Source organism: Argentina silus, assembly GCF_951799395.1.
Source record: "Argentina silus genome assembly, chromosome: 1".
Lineage (NCBI taxonomy): Eukaryota > Metazoa > Chordata > Actinopteri > Argentiniformes > Argentinidae > Argentina > Argentina silus.
In genome coordinates, this window is record NC_139655.1 from 28,920,839 (window position 1) to 28,940,838 (window position 20,000).

A 20,000-nucleotide genomic window follows, 5' to 3' on the forward strand; every position below is an offset into this window, starting at 1 on the left:
AAAAAGACCAGCAGAGGAAAACTAGTGTACAGTCGTTAGAGTTTGGGGTCAATGACATTTCCATATACAGTACCTCACCTCGATGGGACATACTTATGCAATGTCCACTTCATTGCATTGCAAGTGAGTTGGCGTGGCCCGACATGACACCTGGTTTAACCCTGCTCCCTGCCTTTCCCTGGGATAAACCCTGAAGAACGTGTGAACTATGAAGTGTGGCAAACGTTAATCCTTCGGTTGGCTGGCTGGCTGGCAGGTCGGCTGGCTGGCTGACAAACGATTTGACCTTGACACGGGTCACATGGTCCGAGTGTGCGTCTTTGTCCCCGCATCCCCTTTCCTCCGGCCGGGCCCGTGCCACCAGGTGCAGGCTGCGCCTAACTAAGCTGATTAGAGAACAGACACGCTCTGGAAGATATACTGGCCTGGGGGAGGCTCAAAGGCCACCTAGAGCACGGAAGGACAACTTCACCATAGAACCCACTAATCAGGGCAACAACTTCACCATAGAACCCAGTAATCAGGGCAACAACTTCACCATAGAACCCACTAATCAGGGCAACAACTTCACCATAGAACCCACTAATCAGGGCAACAACTTCACCATAGAACCCACTAATCAGGGCAACAACTTCACCATAGAACCCACTAATCAGGGCAACAACTTCACCATAGAACCCAGTAATCAGGGCAACAACTTCACCATAGAACCCAGTAATCAGGGCAACAACTTCACCATAGAACCCAGTAATCAGGGCAACAACTTCACCATAGAACCCAGTAATCAGGGCAACAACCTAGGGACTTCCAATACAAAGAGAGAGAGAGAGAGAGAGAGAGAGAGAGAGAGAGAGAGAGAGGGTACAGGGTGGTTGGGAAGGATGGAAGGGGATAAGAAAAAAGGGATAATTAGATGGAGAGAAGGAGGGAGGGAGGGAGGTGTGGGGTTGGGGGGTAAGGAGGAAGGGGTTCATGTACCGTTGGGGTTGTACTGTATGAAGGAATGGAGGGAGAAACTGGAGTGATGGAGGAGGATGAAATGATAGAAAAGGAGGAGAGGAGAAGAAGGAGGACTGTCATGTACAGTTAGTACTATTGCTGAGTTGTGAGCAGTAGGTATACAGTAGTAGTACACCTCTCACAGAGCCTTCAGCCTCAGTGGAGGAGGAGGAGGAGGAGGAGGAGGAGGAGGAGGAGATGCACGCGCAGAGCAGAATTGAGCGTCAAGGAGAGACCATAATATCTTGTGTCATTTCCTGAGGCGTGCTGGGATGGCAGACAGCTGGTAGCACAGCCCACGGTAATGGTAACAGCATGGGGAGAGAGAGAGAGAGAGACAGAGAGAGAGAAATGACATGGGGAAAGGGGAAAGGAGGGGGGAGTGTGAGAAGTATCGGGAAAGGGGAAGAAGGGGTAAATTGAACAGCCTTGTAAACATTTAAAAATACATCCAAATGTTATTTTAAAGAGATAAAAGTGGTAAATAGGGAAAGGAAAGGAAGGATCTGGAGGACAAGTAGGAGAAGAGAAATAAAGAAAGAAAGAGAGGAGGTGGAAGGTGCTTACAGTACAGGTAGATACCACTTCATCACTGTGTGGCTAAGGTAATAGCAAACTAGACTCCAGCCCCTTCCAGCCCCCCCCCCCCCCCCTCCCCCCTGTGCTATCTGTCTCTCTCTGGCTAAATTGCCCTGGAGGCTCTTTTTTCATGCCGCTCCTTTTTCAGGCTGTTAATGAATCTCTTCTTTCATAGCAGAGGCCCAGGTTTAGATCCCTGCCACTGAGCTGTGTGGGGGGGCATTGGGGGGCACTGGGGGGGCGGAGGCCTGAGACCTATTCATTTCTATGAGTGAGAGCTCACGGCCACTCTCTCCGATGGCACACTAGTGTCCCTTCTGTAGGGGATTGACCAGAGGAGGGGGGAGGGTGTCTGTGTGTGTGCGAGTGTGCGTGGATGCGTGCATTCCTGTGTGTGTGTGTGTGTGTGTGTGTGTGTGTGTGTTTGTGTGTGTGTGTGTGTGTGTGTGTGTGTGTGTGCGTGCGCGCATGCGTGTGTGTGTGTGTGTCTCATCTACCTCCCTCTTTAATACAGCCTCACACAGAGATGATTATGGAGCGGTGATTATCAAAACCCATTTCTCCTCATTTCAAACTTAAGCTCTTTCATTCTCATCACCAGAGCCATCAAATGTAATAAAGCATGGAAAAAAAATGTGGTTTTATAAAGCAGTTTCTCTCTGTAACTACAATCCTATCCTCTCAGCCAGATCATCTTTGGAAATAGATTTTTGAGGGAGGATGACTTTCCTTGAACGCCATGTATGATACCACAATGGCATCTCAGTGTCAAGGAGCACTTCTATTGGTCAAGGCAAGAACACACAACACAAATGCTAACATGCCATAGCTACAATGCTAACGTACCATAGTTACTGCATCTCCTCACACTCATACAGTAACATTTAAGACAACCAAATGCAAAGTCATGTCTGTAGGTTTTGGACCCTGAGGCATGATAGAACAATATGAAAGCCTTCTACTCCTGTACGACTGGCCTTTGTGACGTCAGGCCTGAGCAGCTACACCGATGTAGGAATGGCACAGGGGTTGGCACTGGTCCGGTGCCTGGTGTTTGCTGTTGTTAGTGATTTCATGCTCTTCCCATCCCGTGGGCTCTGCCGGGCTGGGAGTTTGGACTGGTTGTGGGGGGGGGGGGGGGTGGGCGTCTGTTTCCTGGGCAGATTTTGGGTCCTTCTTCCCTTTCAGTGGTGTGGTACGGTGCGGTGTGGTGTGGTGCGGGCTGTAGGCCCTGTAATCTCTAATGTGTTTTCATCTTTCAGCTTAGTATCTCTCAGAACTAGATGAAATCTTGGCTGTCTCCACCCCCCCCCCCCCCCCACTGGTTGATTGATTGATTGACATAGGAAACAACACAGAAGACGTAATTACATTTGGGAGGTGAACCAAGTGTGTTTCCTTGGATTAGCATTGGGGCTAATTGTGGGGGAGAGGTACCAGCTGCTCTGCCTCTCACAGGCTGCATCATGGAAATGAATGGCATTCACTCTGGGTAAGACAGTGATAGGAGTGGGAGCCCACGCTCTGAAGCCACAGTCTCCATGGAAACTATGCAAACACAGGATTTCGCCGGAAACGAGAGAAAATGAAGTCTATTACTTATTCATTTTTTTCTTCCTTTCCTTTCTCAGTTCCTGACGTGCGATTTGGAGACGGGAGGGGTTCACTGCAAAGAAAAACTCCCATTTTGAACATGATTTTCTTTGAGGGGACAATCTTTCAAGGCGTTCTGAGTTCTTTTGACATCATTCATCTCACACGCGGGCCACACGCCTCAACCCACCCTTGTTGCCCCTGCAGTTGGCGGTCCGTCAGTGAGTGTTAACGGCAGAGGAGAGGAGAGACACCTGAGGTAGCGCTGCCGTGGCATGGTGCTGAATCACAAACATGATTGATCAAGAGCCAAATATAGCAACGCTGCAATGAGGGCCAATATACTCCCATGTCACTGGGCGGGAGATGGAACAGCAAGTCAGATCGCATTTCATCCTTCACCTCAAGTCAATAATGACAGAGGGATGAGGGGATGGAGAGGGACAAGGGGGAAATAGAGAGAGAGAGAGTGGGAGGGAGGGAGGGAGGGAGGGAGGGATGGAGAGGGACAAGGGGGAAATAGAGAGAGAGAGAGAGAGAGTGGGAGGGAGGGAGGGAGGGAGGGAGATGGAGGGGCTGAAAAAGAGGAAGGTAAAAGGGGAAAGAAATGGAGGAGATAGAAAGAGATAGAGAGAGAATGATGGGTAGGTGGAGGAGAGAAAGAGAGAGAGGGAGAGGGAGTGAGGGTATAGAGAGAGAGAGACAGCACTGTGGCACCCAAGGCAAACCTTACTGGCTCAGCATTATTTGAAGGCTGTGATAAGAAGCAGAGTGTGTGTGTGTGCGTGTGTGTGTGTGTGTGTGTGTGTGTGTGTGTGTGTGTGTGTGTGTGTGTGTGTGTGTGTGTGTGTGTTGTAAAGGCGGACAGGTGTGGAAGAATGACTGCGGGGCCACTAGGCACAGACAGTGTGTGTGTGTGTGTGTGTGTGTGTGTGTGTGTGTGTGTGTGTGAACGGGGGTCAGTGAAGCACGTAATAGAGACCTGGTGTTCATAGTGTTAAGAATGATGACTCTCTTTCCTGGGACTTAGTTAGACCACCCAACCCTTCAAGAGAGAGGTAGAGCGAGACACAGATGGACAGAGAGAAGGAAGAGAAAGAGAGAGGAGAGGAACAAAGCGCTTCCACCTCTTGTCACCCACACACCTCCCTTATGCCTTCAGCCAGGTGACAACCGGAGCACATTATAAATGTATCACATCGTGACTGTGGCCAGATGGAATCTGCCGGATTTTTTTTGCTGAGCAGTCCAGTTCCTTCGTAGCAGCTGCCTGTATATTGAGTCGATAAAGATCGTGTTTACTAAACACTAGTGCTTGTATGCTTAGGAAGATTATTCCTGCAGATTCCGTCTGGCACTTCATCACTGCCGGCCCAAAACCAGACTGCTGCCTCTGTGCTCCTGTCTCTCGGTGGGAATGCTCCTCCGAATGCCTTGCATCACTCTCCTCCTTTCCCTCCCTTTCCTCCCTCCCTCTCTGCCTACATCCATCCCCCTCTCCATCCCTTAAACGGCAAGGGTTACCCAATCAGGATTAGCTATGGCCCTGTGAGTTTGGCCTGCTACTGTTTGTCTACCCCACCTGCATCTCAATGTGCAGGGTTGGACCAGCATGATATGCCCCCCCCCCCTCCCTCCCCACACACACACACACACACACACACACACACACACACACACACACACACACACACACACACACACACACACACACACACACACACACACCCCAGTCAGGCCTGCAAGCCCTGTTGGGACATCAGTGCCACTAAGATACATTGAGGCTGAGGGAGGTTCCTTTGCATGCAAGTGAGTCCCCATCGAAACTCACGGAAATTGATGAAAGCGACATGGGGGGTTTGTGCTGAGTAAAGAGAGAGGGGGGTGGGGGGGGGTGGGGGGTGGAGAGAGAGAGAGGGGGGCGTGGAGAGAGAGTGAGAGAGTAGGGGGGGTGGAGAAAGTGAGAGAGAGGGGGGGCAGAAAGAAAGAGAGAGAGAGAGAGACTATGGATATTTCTGAAATAATTAAAATTGATTTCAATGTGAGAGAGATCCATTTCAAAGGGTCAACAGGATCAATAGTCCTCAGTCAGTTTCCTCTTGAAGAACTTCCTCTTGTCCCATCCCCTCCTGAGGAGCTGTAGTAACAGCCCTGACGCTGACCTCAAACACATCCCCCGTCTATCAGATCAATAGAATGTATTCTCCTACCTGCCCCTGGAATATCTGCACTCAAGAACACAAACATAATCTATTCAGCTCTCTTAAGCCTCAGGGGTAATCTGACCCCAAACATTGTGATTTGAATTTACATGACAATGTTTTATAACTGTGACTCAACAATTTAAATGGTGCAATTCAGTTGTTTTTATTTTTTTTTTATTATTTTTTTTTTATCACACTGTCTAGACACAGTCAACCACTGCAATTTATTTCAATTATCATTTGGTAATTAATCTTGCAATAATGGTTGGAACTTCAGTTGGTGAAATTTGTAAAGAGAACTTGCTGTGTGAAAATCTGTGAGGAGAAAGCCCTCGTAGTATATTCAGTATCTACAGTCCTTCGCTTACAACATCATTCACAAAGATAATAAGCTTCTCCATAAGCCAACCAAATCTTTCCATGATGCTTATAGATTGGATCCTTTAACTCTTGACACTATAACATCCTGACGGGGTGCGCTAGAATGACCATATTGGGAGTTCTGCCACACACACATGTACAATCCCCCTCTTTTGTGGAGAAACGCTAGATAAACTGAGTTTTAAAGCGTGGGGACTGCGGTAGGTAGAGTGTGTCCTGTCCTGTAGGTACAGGGAACATCCATCTGATAAGCAGTGCTTTGAGGCCATAAGAACCCATGCCACCCATAATCTATCAGGTCCTCTCTTATCTGATTATGAATGCGGGGTAAAGAGGATTTAGGAGCTAGTACCTAAATGCTAGGCTGTAATGATTAGATAGCCCCGGTGGAAAGTTTTATGTAACCTGGGGAACTGCAGGAGAGGGGAGAAGGTGTGCTCCTACCTAAATTGTCTTGTACTATACAATACACAAGGCTAGAGCTCTGGTAAAAGGCAATATGAGTGGCCTGGGGGTGGTCCAGTGGTCTGGCACCATGGCTTACAGTGCACACACGTGCCCATGTTGGCATGGATTCGCATCCAGCACATGCCCTGCTGACATACCCTTACTTTCCTGTTTTTCTCTGCTATCTCTATCCAAAAAAAAGAGAAAAATATAGGAGTGGGACGACTTTAAAAAAAAGAAGAAGAAAAAGGCAATGTGAAACACTATGTAGGAGGAGAGGTAATTCAGTAGACCTTTTTAGGTTGGATTCTGTGAAAACCAGACATTATTGGAATACCTGAGAGAGTGTATAAGACACAGTGCCTTTAAGGGCCATTCCGCTGAATTCCAGAATATGAAAAGGATTGACGACAGTAAAGTATGATCATAAAACCACAAACACAATCAGAACTCCATTCAAACCGACACAAGACCAGCACTACTGCAGGAGGCTTTGCCATCATTCAACAAAATAAGCAAAAGTGAAGCAGCTAAGAAGCCATTTGCCCAACAACCTGAAAATGTTCTCTTAAAAAATGCAGATGCCTATCGATTTAGCCGTGGAAGGACAGACCACAATTCATGCAGAGATGAAAAGCTGGCAATGATGACCAGGGTGCACCTGCTGTCCTATATGGCAAGCTCAGGGATAGGGAGAGACACAAACGCTTGCTGACTATAGGCTTCTCTCTTTAAAACACAGGCAGTGCTATACACACTCTAGGGCTACCAGACCACACTCAGACACACACACACACACACACACACACACACACACACACACACACACACACACACACACACACACACACACACACACACACACACACAGCGTCTGCCCTTCATCACTGTAAGAGCTTGTACACTCTTTGGGCAGAGAGTGAGTTAGAGAGTCAACCTTCACAGGTGCATAGCTGCAGGCAGCTCCAACTACTGTGTTACTGTCCTTTACCTGTCTCACTGTTAGCAGGGATATGAATTGAATCACAGTGCTTACATATGCATAGTAGTATGCTATCCAATGTGTATTGTAAACAGACACTAACCCTGTAGAGTCATACAGCATACGGCAATGTTTGCACTATATTTAGAGAGATGGATGATACATATTATATGACTTTCAAGGCAAAGATTGACTTGTGCTTGTGTTGCCTGTTGTACTGTGTGGAGCCACTGCAACCCCAGATATGGTAATCTATCTGGAGCTGACTGACTTTGACTGCTGCTTTTTTCTGGGCCCAGAGCGTGGGAGGACAAAATAGCACCAGTGTCTGCCCAAGCCTTGGCATAACCATTTAGAGCAGCTTATTAGATAAAGGGGGAGAGTAATGGTGCACATCCACATTAAGAACAAATACAGAGAGCTGTACATCGCTCATGTATAGAAAAAAAACTCCAATTGAAACGACTGGGGAGTGTAACATCAATCTCTTTGAAATGTCTGGAATCCTAAACAAGCTTTCCGGGGTTGCACAGATGGTGTTGCGGGGGCCAAAATCAAACAAGAGAGGAGATGATCAAAACATGTTTTTGACTGATTCTCTGAGTATCTGTCATGTTCAGATAACCACTAACTTATGAAAACAGTTTGTACAACAGTACAGAGATAAAAATGACTGTCTTTTTTGGCTTCATCAGACTATATGAATTGCTGAAATTAAAACGAGGTTCCTTTTTTTTAAGGGCTTTGCCAAATTGCAAATCATTATAGAAGGATATTGCTCTCGAAACTACAAATTATACTCTAGAGTACTCTGTAATGAATCAGAGCAGCAACTAATATCAGTAATTTACAGTGTCAGGAACATGGTCTTAACTCATGAATGAAACCCTCAATAAATCAGGAGTGGGTGGGCAAGTGGTAGGCCCTAATATTTACGGTGCATTTTGTGCACATCATTCCGTTTTTCAATGCACACATAAATACAGACGAGGCACTGTGTCTCATCACATTTCTCAGCACATAATTAAATGATACTTCAATCTACGCTTCGGAGATTTGTATGAATACACAAGCAGGCTGTTTACCACCTTCGCAAGCTATCCAGAAATGCAGAAATGAACCGCTTAAACACATGTGAGATGCTTGTTGGTGTGTAATATCAAAGCTATGTAGAAGGGTGATAGTGTGTGGAACAAGGGAGGCTGGTGGAGGTAGAAATCAGAAGATGGGCTCATTGTTAATGCATGGAGCAGTCATTCCATCCCATGCATTGCATTGAGCCTGTCCTCCGATTTCTACCTCCACCAGCCTGACCTGGTGTGGAAGTAGAACAAGAAAGAAGGAGAACCACTTAGAAAATGTCAATTGGATAGGACCTGCTTCTGACCTGGTATTGATGTGTCATGTTTCCAACAATACATGAGACTCATACACACCAGAGAGGGCTTGTAGATGGTACACTGTCGAGGGGCAGCACAGGCTTTATGGTCAATGATCCTATCAGGCTTGGTGGTGTATTCTGACCAAAATTCACCGCAATAGAACTCTATTCCTTTCACTGCAAATTCCTGAGATTTGGATTTCTCCAAAATATGATTTGGGACCAGTAATCTCATTTGATTTGATCACACGTGATATTCTGTTCTCCGGCAGCTAAGCTGTTGTGATAGTCAAACACAGAGAGAGGAGATCTCCCAGTGAGGGAGCCCTTTTTAATATTCCACAATGAGCTGCATCCCAGCTGTTCACAAACACCCCCTTAACCCTTGTGCCAAGCAACTTCTGCTATTTTACTGACAGCAAATACGTTCACTAACCCCCATGTCAAATAATGAGAGCATATGTCATGAATACACCATAATCGTCTATCCCAATATGGCTGCAAGGCCGTAAAGTATGTAATTTATCTGACCTAATATGCAATTTCTGACAGCTACTGATAGCTTGGAATTCACTAAAGTTCAGTGCAGTAGCCACAACCTTTTCGATACCCCCCCCCCACCCCACCCCCCGACACACGCGAGGGCTTGTCACAACATGGACGTCCCACTGGTCCTTCTGTAAGCTCTGACAGGCAGAGCTACACCCACACACTTACTGTATGGCCGGCACTCTATTAGGAGACACACTATATATAGTCAAACATAGCACCCAGGTTAAGCTGCTGGCCCCAAAATGACTCTCTCCTCAGGCCTACAGTACAGGCTGAAGGGCAGGGCAGATGACCACCACAGCACAGCAGAACCCTGCATTAATGAGTATCCACCTTCTTTCCACCATTACATTCATTATTCAAGAGGAAGGTTTGCAAAGACAGAGCAAGGCATTCTGGAGCTTTACATAGAAGGCTGGGTCTCTCCATACTCTTCTCCTCTCTCTATGGTTCTACCCTTCCCTCTCTCTGTCCCTCTCCTTGACCCTCCATCAGTCTCCCCCCTCCCCCTCCCAATATAGTACCTCTCTCTCTCTCTCTCCCTCCCTTCCTCTCTTCAGCCATCTCTTAGTCCAGCTCTCAGGCCCTACCACTCTGTTCCTCTCTCCCTCTCTCCCTCTCTTGTCACTCTCTGTCCCTCTCTTCCTCTCTCTCACTCTCTGTCCCTCCCTCCCTCTCCGCCCCTCTCTCTCCCTCTCTCTCTTCTACACCACTCTCTGTCCCTCTCTCTCTCACACATCCTACTTACTGTCTCTGTCCAGGATCAGGCCCTTCACTCCCCCAGCCTGTCCTGTCTGTCACTGCATGTACAGTAATCCTGTACTGTGAGCCTGCTGCAAATGTCAAGGCTCTCATACTTAACCTTTGTTTAAAGGGGGGGAGTTGTGACAAACCTGCACCACACACTTATGCTAAAATCCCCTTAGAGCAATATTACACCAAAGAGAGAGATGAGAGAGGGGGGGGGGAGAGCTATACCTATGTGGAGAGCTATACCTATGTGGAGAGAGAGAGAGAGATGGGGGAGAGAGAGAAGGGGGAGAGAGAGAGACAGAGACAGAGAGAGAGTGGGGGAGACAGAGACAGAGACAGAGAGAGAGAGTGTGATGGGAGCATAGTGTGTGTGATGGCTTTCGACAAAGGGCTCAGGTTGCATCATATAAAGGCACAGGGCTATGTAACCAGCTGGTAATGACATTCTCCTGGGCATAGGGTTAGACTGGGCCTCGTCCCAAAAAATACTTTTACAACTTCTGAGAGCCTGTCTGAGATGCCTCATGGTTGGAGGAAAGTCCTTTTTTAGCTGTGTTCTCAGCCGTGGATAACCTCTGCATGATCAGAGGGCTCCATGTTAGCCATTAGAGTCACGTTCAAGATCCTATTCATGAGCACTCAGCAGAATGTCAATGTGATTTGATTTAGGAGGGATCTCCCCATTGACGTTGCCCAGTCTTCCCCCTACTGTAATAGTGAACAGGTCAGCAACATCGAGGAGGACTCTAGAGGCAAATTCAATATCCCGTGTAAATCATGGTAAATACCACACAGCATATTAAATGATGCTTTCGATGTGACTTGAGTTCTCCTTAAATTATATATCGGCAGCCGTGTTTTGCATTTGATTCATGTGAAATATGGCTTCCCTGCTAGCACATGAACGCTACTGCTGTGTTGGGGCAGAGACACACAAATCACTATTTCATTTAGAAAATGTTACCCAGCCATGCGGAGCTCATCAAGGTATTACCCCTCCGACAATGATGGAAGAGAGAACACCAAAGTGGTGACAGCCTACAGTACAGTCTATGCTGTTTAAAGTCATAGCCCTATAGCTCGCCTCCTCCTGAAACAGTGTATTCTAGCATCATTACCATCTTTTTGCTCTTTTCACTCCCAACCCCCCCGGCATCATAAATTAGACGCGGGGTGTTGGGGCTGAAATCGAATCACGCGTGATTCGTCGACCTGTCTCGGCTAAGGCAAAACGTCCATCCGAAACGGATGAGGTTGCATTTAGGGGAACAAAAAAATGCATCAAAACAAGGTACCCGGAAGCAGCTATAACACGGTCAGTGGCAGCTGTCGGGGAGTGTATTTCACACTCTTCACAGTGGGAGCTAGCCTTGTGCCTGTCCCACCCCGTCACACTGCAGGAGGATGCGTTTATGATTCTCCTCTCTCACACATGAAATATGAACCCCAGGCCTGGGGTTTGGAGTAGTCAAAGCTATCAGAGGCTCCCTGTAAACTACCAGTGATTGGATTTCATCAAGGCCGGCCTGCCTAATGGAGGACTGAGACAGAGAGAGGGGAAAAGGAAGGAGAGAGCTCAGTGGTGTAACTGTACTAGTCTCTATCATCGTGAATACACGACACACAATATGCTGGTATGTGATTATCAGTCAACTATGGAGAAAACAGTATGGTGGATGAGATATGATGGGACATAAACAAGTGGCCCACGATGTGAAAATCTTTCAACACTCCAATATCTAGACTGTATAAGAAGTATAGTATTGTACAGTATGTCCTCAGTGCTGCAATGTAACAACCTGTGACACCTCCAGTTGTAATAATAACACTGTCGGAAAGAAAAATAACAAAACACAAAAGCAGCACCTCGCTCACATAATGACACATTGACACATTGTGTGGAGCCGGAGCAGAGATATGTCAATCACAGAGTTGCCCGACTTTGACAAACTCCACCTCAGCAAAGAAGCAAACACTTGAACTGGTGTATTGAACATTGCTTCAGTGTTCTGCTTCACAATCTGACTTCCATCAGCTCAGACACTAACAATGCACTTCCCCCCTCCATGCGAAAGCTTTCTTTGCTCATTTATCAGTGTCGGCACTGTGAGTCCGCTGCACCAAATGTGTTTGCTGCCTGTTGTTGAGATATACATCACACCTGACTCCTCAACCTGCACTCCTCCTCTTCCCTCGTTTTCCCCTCTCTTCTACCAACACAAAACAATCCCGTTGAGACTCGCCTGTCTTTGTATCTGATTCATCCTTAGGCTGGAGTGAACAATGAAAAATGGAATTACTGAACATAAGATACAGCACCTGACGTGAATACAATGTGGATCCATTCAAGTTTCTAAACAACTGATAAGTAAAAAACCCTCTTGTGCTTGTTCAGGTGGGAGGGAGTGTTTGTCAAGTGTTAGTGCAGTGTGGCGAAGAAGAAGCAGTGAGGTTGCAGTTAAATATCTGACACCTCCTAAAAAGGAAACATGAGTCTGGGCGGTGTTATCATCACACTTCCTGGTTTCCTTACCTTGGCAGCCAATGAGGAGCTGGGCTTCTCCAGCAGATCCCACAGCTTCTTCCTCTTGACCGAGCAGCACTTGTTATCAAACTCGATCTCTCCCTCCCTGTCCCTCAGCGTCTCTGCCTCCCTCCTCAGCTCCTCGTTCATCTGCTCCTTCTTCTGGTGGTACCGGGCCTGGCAGCACGACTCCAGGTAGATCTCGTCGATGCCCCAGTAGTCCAGCTCCTGGCCGAACGACAGTGCGCACATCTCCTCCATCATGTGCAACTTCCCCGTCCTGTAGAAGTTGAGGATGGAGGTGAAGGCTCCGGGGTGCCGATCAAAGAAGTACTCGTTCTCGTTGAGGCTGTAGTCATCACACACCTCCATCAGGGTGTCATGGGTGTTGCAGTCCCGGAGCTTGCCCAGGCGGGTCCTGGGGAGCCGGTCCAGGGTCCGCCATAGGACCTCGTGGTTCAGCCCCCCCACATTGATGCGGACCCTCCTGGACCGGGCCTTGGTGCGGATGATCTCAATGGGCTCTGGGGGGAGGGAGGTTAAGGTCCGGGGGTTGGTCTTGGGGACCCCTGGTGTTAACATCTCAGCCATGGTGCAGTGGAGGAGGGGGGGAGGGCAGGAAGCTTATCCCGGAGAGATGGGAGATGAAATAAAATCAGAAAGTAGAAAAAAAAAAAAAAAAACTGAATTATGTTGGATCCTCCTTAGACAAGTCCCTCCATGGCTGAAAAGAGGAAGAGAGAGAGCAGAAGAGAGAGATGGGGTTGTGAGGTGAAGCAGAGGGAATGGACAGTTCACAGGATCAGGTTCTGTGCCATTATCACCAGGAGAATGAATACCACAGAGTCTTTCAATGTTTCCTGTTCATTACATGAGAAACATTGAAAGAGCTTTATGACGGTTGGGGTGGATGAGATAAGGCCTACATTACAAAGTGCTGACTTGACAGAAACACCTGTTGATATCAATATAACACTAGGCTACAGTTGATCTGGATGCCATACATGAACAACAGCTTTCTCCTTCTCCAATCCCATTTGTCTGAATGATGTATCAGTTATTCATCTTTTATCACCTGATAAGGTTCCTTTGCTTACTTTTCAGTCTCCAAATAAAAGCTGTGTTTTGTTGATGACTAAACCCCAGCTCAAGTATAATTAGCGCTATAACATAATGGTAAACCGCCAGCAACAGCAGGACTGCTGCGTTTATGTTTGATCATGAAACAATGTGAGCTGAGTGGACACAACGTAATGAAAGCAATTTCTCATTTCATTCGCCCGTTTCATTCAGAGCGCGTTTACCTGCAATTTGCACTAGTATTATCTCCCTGCCACATTCAATATAAATCATTATCATCGCCTTCTATCTTCTAAAGGTTACGATTCGAGGAAGCTATTACAGTCTAATGTAAGCGTTAGCGGATAGGATGTGAAACCCTATTACCTATGTAAAAAGTTCATTTCAACCCACTCAACTACAAGTATTTACTTATATTCAGCCACATTGCATTGAATACATTCCTTCCTATATCCACATCAATGCAAATAAGTAATTAAAGTACCGTTCACGTTTAATTAACGATCAATTATGCACGTAAAGACGTGTGAGGGACTGCGAATGTTGCTTAGGATGCAACAGTTTCCAATTGCATTTGATACTTGACTGATCACGGACCTTATGTGTGACAACAAGCCTGCATTATAGACTTCTGCAATACCTAGGCCTAATAACTGCACATTTCAAACCACAAATATCAATCAGTATGTGCCTTATTAATTGACATGGCTTAATATATTTTTTAAAGAGATGCGAATGATAGATTCAAATAGGCTTACTGCGTTGCATCAAATATTTTCATATTCCTAGATTGGAAACGTTGTTGAAATCCCTGTCAAAACTTGCAAGGTGGATTCAAAAAGCTGTTGCATATACCTTCTTCATCGCATCACATTTAATTCTCCATGAATCCGTGACAAATATGATCTCAATTAACAATATATTATGTTATACATTCTAATATTTGCCTACTACCCAAAACATCCACACTCATCCACCCACCTCATCATTTTACACTGTTCAAAGTAGCGTCAAAAAACTGCAACAACATCGCTGTTTCATTTATACCACGTTTAGGAAATATATGAGTCTTACCTTGCCGAAATAAACCACCTTTTGCATGCAAACTCCTCTTTTACGATGGGGGAAGGAGAGAAAATGCTCCGGGATCCCCTTTAGTCAAGCCGCCACGATTCCGAGCACTCCGCGGACGCTGCGCTGAATTACTGGATGTGAGTACCACATTTTGTTAGAAATGAAATGAGCAAAATTGTTTTAAGCTCTTGAAATCCTCAGCAACGCAGAATTGCAGTTTTTCTGAGGGAGTAGTAGACTCTCGGGCAGAGTGTTACCTCCATCGATGGGTGATGCGTACGGTAGGGACGGGGCACTGTATCTGCAGACGTAGAGCGCGTAAAAGCAACGGGATAAGCTTACGGTGGAGCGAACTGCGGAGTGTCCCACAGTATACTGTAGTAGGAGTAGAGGCGCTGAGCGCGCGCGGGCTGCATCACAGCCTAGAGGTGAAACCTAATTGGATTGGTCTGTTCATCACCAGGAACAGCTGCAGACCGATTAGTCCTTTCCAAGACGGGCAGCGGTGGGCAGCTATGGAGGGTTCTATCGACGAAATAGAAAAACATTGTGGTATCATTGTTGTGGAGTTAGGGCATAGTTTTGGATCTCATGGAAGATCACACGCAGGTTTCTATGGATCTCATGAGAGGTCACACGCAGGTTTCTACGGATTTCATGGGAGACGCACAAGCAGCTTTACGATTTCATGCACGCTTCATGTAGTCATTCTGCTCGGTGTCTTAATTGATTTTCAATTGAAGGTAAATAGAACATAACAACTACAATTATTCTACACACACACACGCACGCACGCACGCACGCACGCACGCACACACACACACACACACACACACACACACACACACACACACACACACACACACACACACACACACACTAGTTTAGCTTCAGAAAAGTGTGAAACAGTTATGTAAGACTTAAGTTAAAAGGTGTAATTGCATCTTCCTTGTCTTCCTCAGCTAAAGACGTTTTTAAATTCTCTTCGATTGGTTGGAAGGAAAGTATTCATTAGTGAGTTAACCACCCATTCCCATATCTCTCTCTTTCCCTCACCCCATTTCTTCTCTCTCTCTTGCTCTCTCTTGCATGCTTGCATGCATGTAACACACATACACACATACACACATGCACGCACGCACACACACACATGCACGCATGCACACACACACACACACACACACACACACACACACACACACACACACACACACACTTGCAGCTCTTAACTGGAGGCTGTTCTGTAAAGGTCGCAGACAACTTCTCTGAACATAATGTTTGTTAATGTTTGTTTATGTTCACAGATTTAATGCTTCGGAAATTTGTGGGAAGAATCAAGAGATCATCTCAAACTGTTTTTACCCCTTACCGGCAAACAACAAAAGCAACCAAGGCATTTTTTTTGCAGATGATAGTAATGTCGTGTACTGGGAAAGATGAGTTAACCAAACATGTCCCATCTAGTGATTCTGTTCTACATGCTTGGACATTGGCCTGGCTGCAAGTTCTCATATGCATTAAGTATTTAAGTGCCCACACCAACCTCTTACTCTGCATATCTGACTGTATATATTGACTTGAGTGGAGGTCCACCACACAAGCACTTCTCAAGCACCCGTTGCAAATCAAGCTGCTACAAGCTTAAGGGAATCCAGGGCAACTGTGTGCTTGAGAGGGTCCAATAGGCGGCAATTGACCTACAACACAGTAGGTAAACTGATCCATAGAAAGCCAGCCCAACCAAAAGAAGGAGACTGCAGTTGTTCTACCCTTAGCCTCAAGGTAATCAAACCCCATCTCGCCTATGAACTACTAATCGAACAACCTCTCCAGCTCAAATTAATAAATGCGGCTATTAAATTTTGTATCTCTTATTATCCTCCAATTGTTAATGCTAGATCATTACCCTAGAGCATGGCAGCATTCTCTCTCTCTCTCCCTGTTTCTCTCTCTGTTTCTCTCTCTCTCCCTCTCTCTCTCCGTACTATAGTGACGGGGATACACAGTTAGCATTGTGCCTTCCTGTTCCCAGCATGCATTGTGTTCAGACTTCAAGAGTTACGTTATTAAGTACTGAAACCGTGCTTTGGTCGACGGGTCTCCACTGACAGCATGCGAGACCAGCTGACCCACTGGCGCCGCCAAGAGGGCAAGACGCTGGGAACCCATGCAGCAGATGTGCGCTTCTATACACATCGTGGCTACCCCACCTTTGATCCAGAAGCTCGTGAAGAGTTAGCCCTATGTGCCTTCATCCAGGGGCTCACACCAGAGTGCTGAAAGAGCACCTCCGCAGCACCTTCAGTACTGCGCTGGAAGAGGCAGAAAGGGTGGAGGCTGTGATGGCCCCACACAAACTAAGCCCCGGGCCAACGTCAGCAAGGATGAGGGAGACGTTGAAGGAAGGGTCGTCTGCCAGGCTCACCCGTCACCAGCTCGACCAGGCTGACAGTGACCGCTCTTCGGGCCCCAGATGCGCTGGTTCAACAAGTCATGCTACCGCTGTGGAGAAGCAGGCCACGTAGCCCGTAACTGCCCCGCCCCTGCACCACAACACCATGACTGGGGAACTAGCCAGCATGCTGGGGAAGTGACTGCTGCAGGTGGAGGCAGGGAACACCGCAACCACCCACGAGTTTTGGTTGGCCTACATGGCTCCGGCAGGGGGGATAGATCCATCCCTGGGCCGTCCCTGCCATCCTGGTCAAAAAGAAGGATGGTACTGTGTGGTTCTGTGTGGACTATTGTCGACTGAACGATGCGACCTGCAAGGACTCCTCAGGTGGAGCTGGCACCAGAAGCCAGACCTAAGACGGCCTTCACCATCGGCCAAGGACTCTGGCAGTTTCGCGTGATGCCCTTCGGCCTCTGCAACACCCCCGCCACATTTGAGAGACTAATGGAGAGGGTGCTGGGTCACATTCCCTGAAACCGGTGCATGGTTTACCTTGACGACCTTCTGGTCCATGCCACTGACTTTGAACTGGCCCTGGAGAACCTCCGCCAGGTCGTCCAAGCTACCAACATTTTGTCCGTGACTTCACCTCTATCGCCAGCCCCCTACACTGTCTCACCGACAATGGGCGAGAGTTCAGCTGGGAAGACAACTGTGCGGGAAGGAGATGGGGGAGAGAGAGTGGTGGCCTACTACAGCCGTGCCTTGACCCGTCCTGAGCGCAATTACTGCGTTAGGGGTTTGCAGCGCAGGTGTTCGCTGAGGTGTGCCAATGCATGGGGGTGAGGAAAACCAGGACAATGCCCCTCCACCCTCAGAGTGACGGACTGGTGGAGAGGTTCAATCGGCGAGACTGGGACCATCACCTACCCCTGGTTCTGTGGGCGTACTGGTCGGCAGTGCAAGAAGGTACTGGGTGCACACCGGCCGCTCTCATGTTCAAGAGAGAGCTGCGGACCCCTTTGGCAAACCCCCTGACACTGATCTTCCCAAGATACCCAGCTTCGAGTACCTGCGGGACATTCAACAACGTCTGGCTGAGGCACACAATTTCGCCCGGCAGCTTAGGCGGTAGGTTGTTGGCTGAGGACAGGCTAGTGGGGGCAGTGTAGCGACGGGGCTACACAGTTAGCATTGTGCCTTCCTGTTCCCAGCATGCATTGTGTTCAGACTTCGAGAGTTATGTTATTAAGTACTGAAACCATGGGTGACATTGCTGTTTGGTTTGATGACCCCACTGTTAAATTTCATGTTAAGTAAGTCTTTGTCTCTCAGCTTGCTAGTCAATAGTCAAGAGGCTCTGAAAGCTAATTTGCGTCTTACTTCACTGATCACCACAATTCATATGAGCGGTGTTCATTACACAAATTCTATTTCACAGCTTGTGTGTCACATATTTTTTTTCCAGACATTCCCCTTACCCTATAGTATTTTTGACACCAGATTATGGATTGTGTGTGTATCATTGATTCACCTGCCATGTTCCTTCCTTCCAATGAAAAGTTGCTCTGCATCGACCGAGCGGAGCATCGGGACACACATCTCTGTGTGTTAGCCATATCACACACAGAGGGGGAAACAAAGGGAAATTATCATGGAAAAAAAGGAAGGGACCTATACAGCTTGACTTGGTTCTAAATTAAATCATTGTACTTGACACCTTTAGGCCACCTTTAGGCCACCCTATGGCCAAAGGGTCTGACATGGTTGCTTGGAGGCAGCCACATCATGGCGGTTTTTGTGGAACAGTCTACAACGTGGGCGAGCACGAACAATGTCTCACTACAGAGGGGCAAAGATGCAAATACATACAGTCATATGCTAAGTAGGGTTTGTCAGTTGGTTTGTTGCATTAGGCACGTTGCACGTTGAGCATGTCATGGGGTATGATGAACATGTATTTCATATTTCAGTACGGATCAACCCACTATCAATTATGCCCTGGCTTCCATTGAGGCAATGATTACTATGATTTATAAATTAATCTTTTGCCGATTGTGAAATTAAAATGGCACTTTTTACATTTTATCCTCATATGAATAGCCTGAATCCACCTACTTAAGTTAATCAAATGTATATAAAGATGATCATATTTACAGTTCATCTCAAGAGTGCATCCCATGATCATCACAGTCTCACGGTGCTGTATGTACAATGTTACAATACCAACAGTGATGTGTGCTCTGATTGTCTTGTGGGTGTTAGCTTTGTGTTCTACATACAGCATACCAACACGCCTGTGTACCCCTGGGAACTCGAACCAGCAACCCCCGCAACTGACTGTGGGAGGAACAACATTTGGAGGCCTACAGTCGCCTACTTACTAGCCTAATGTCTCTAATCACCAACTTGTTCTGTGTCAATGCACTCCGGGTTACCAAGACTACAACACTAGATTTCTTTTTGGGAGGGGGAGAGATTGTGCATCTTTATGGTCCAAGTATCATGTGGGCATGTGTGTGTGGGCTGTTGCTATAGCAACCCCAAATCTAGCATCATGCTGAAGTAACACTTTTGGCACATTGAACTGGTCAGACTTGAGAGCTGGCTGTTTATACAACTGATTTAACCTGTGATATATATATATTTATTTGAGGTGTATGGAATATCCCATATTATGATCTGCATCGTGTAAGTATGGTGATGACTTGAAGAGGGAGATCATAACTGTGCAGTAGCCTATCATACTGTACACGTGTGTTTATACAAGTGTGAGTGTGCATGTCTGTGTTAGTGTATCTGTCAGTGTCTTCGTTTGTATGTCTGTGGGCCTATGCGTGCATGTGTGTTTCTGTCTCATTCCAAGTGTGTGTTTGTGTGTGTGTGTGTATGTATGTGTGTACAGTATATGTTTCTACATCCCTCTGTGTGTGTGTGTGATGTGTACAGCACTGTATATGTGTGTGTGTGTGTGTGTGTGTGTGTGTGTGTAATGTGTGCTGTATATCTATATCTATATCTATATCTATATCTATATCTATACCTATATCTATACC

The 20,000-nt window shown here is 46.9% G+C and overlaps 1 protein-coding gene across 1 annotated transcript in view; it reads right to left on the reverse strand.

Moving 5' to 3' along the window:
• The window catches only part of kcnb2b (potassium voltage-gated channel subfamily B member 2b), a gene marked incomplete at both ends in the record, with an annotated part of 83,048 nt that extends 70,062 nt beyond the window's left edge, over positions 1-12,986 (reverse strand). The window contains one exon of the mRNA XM_083681657.1: positions 12,405-12,986. Coding sequence (XP_083537783.1) covers positions 12,405-12,986 — 582 coding nt within the window. The remainder of the gene's footprint in view (positions 1-12,404) is intronic.
• Positions 12,987-20,000: the final 7,014 nt, after the last annotated feature.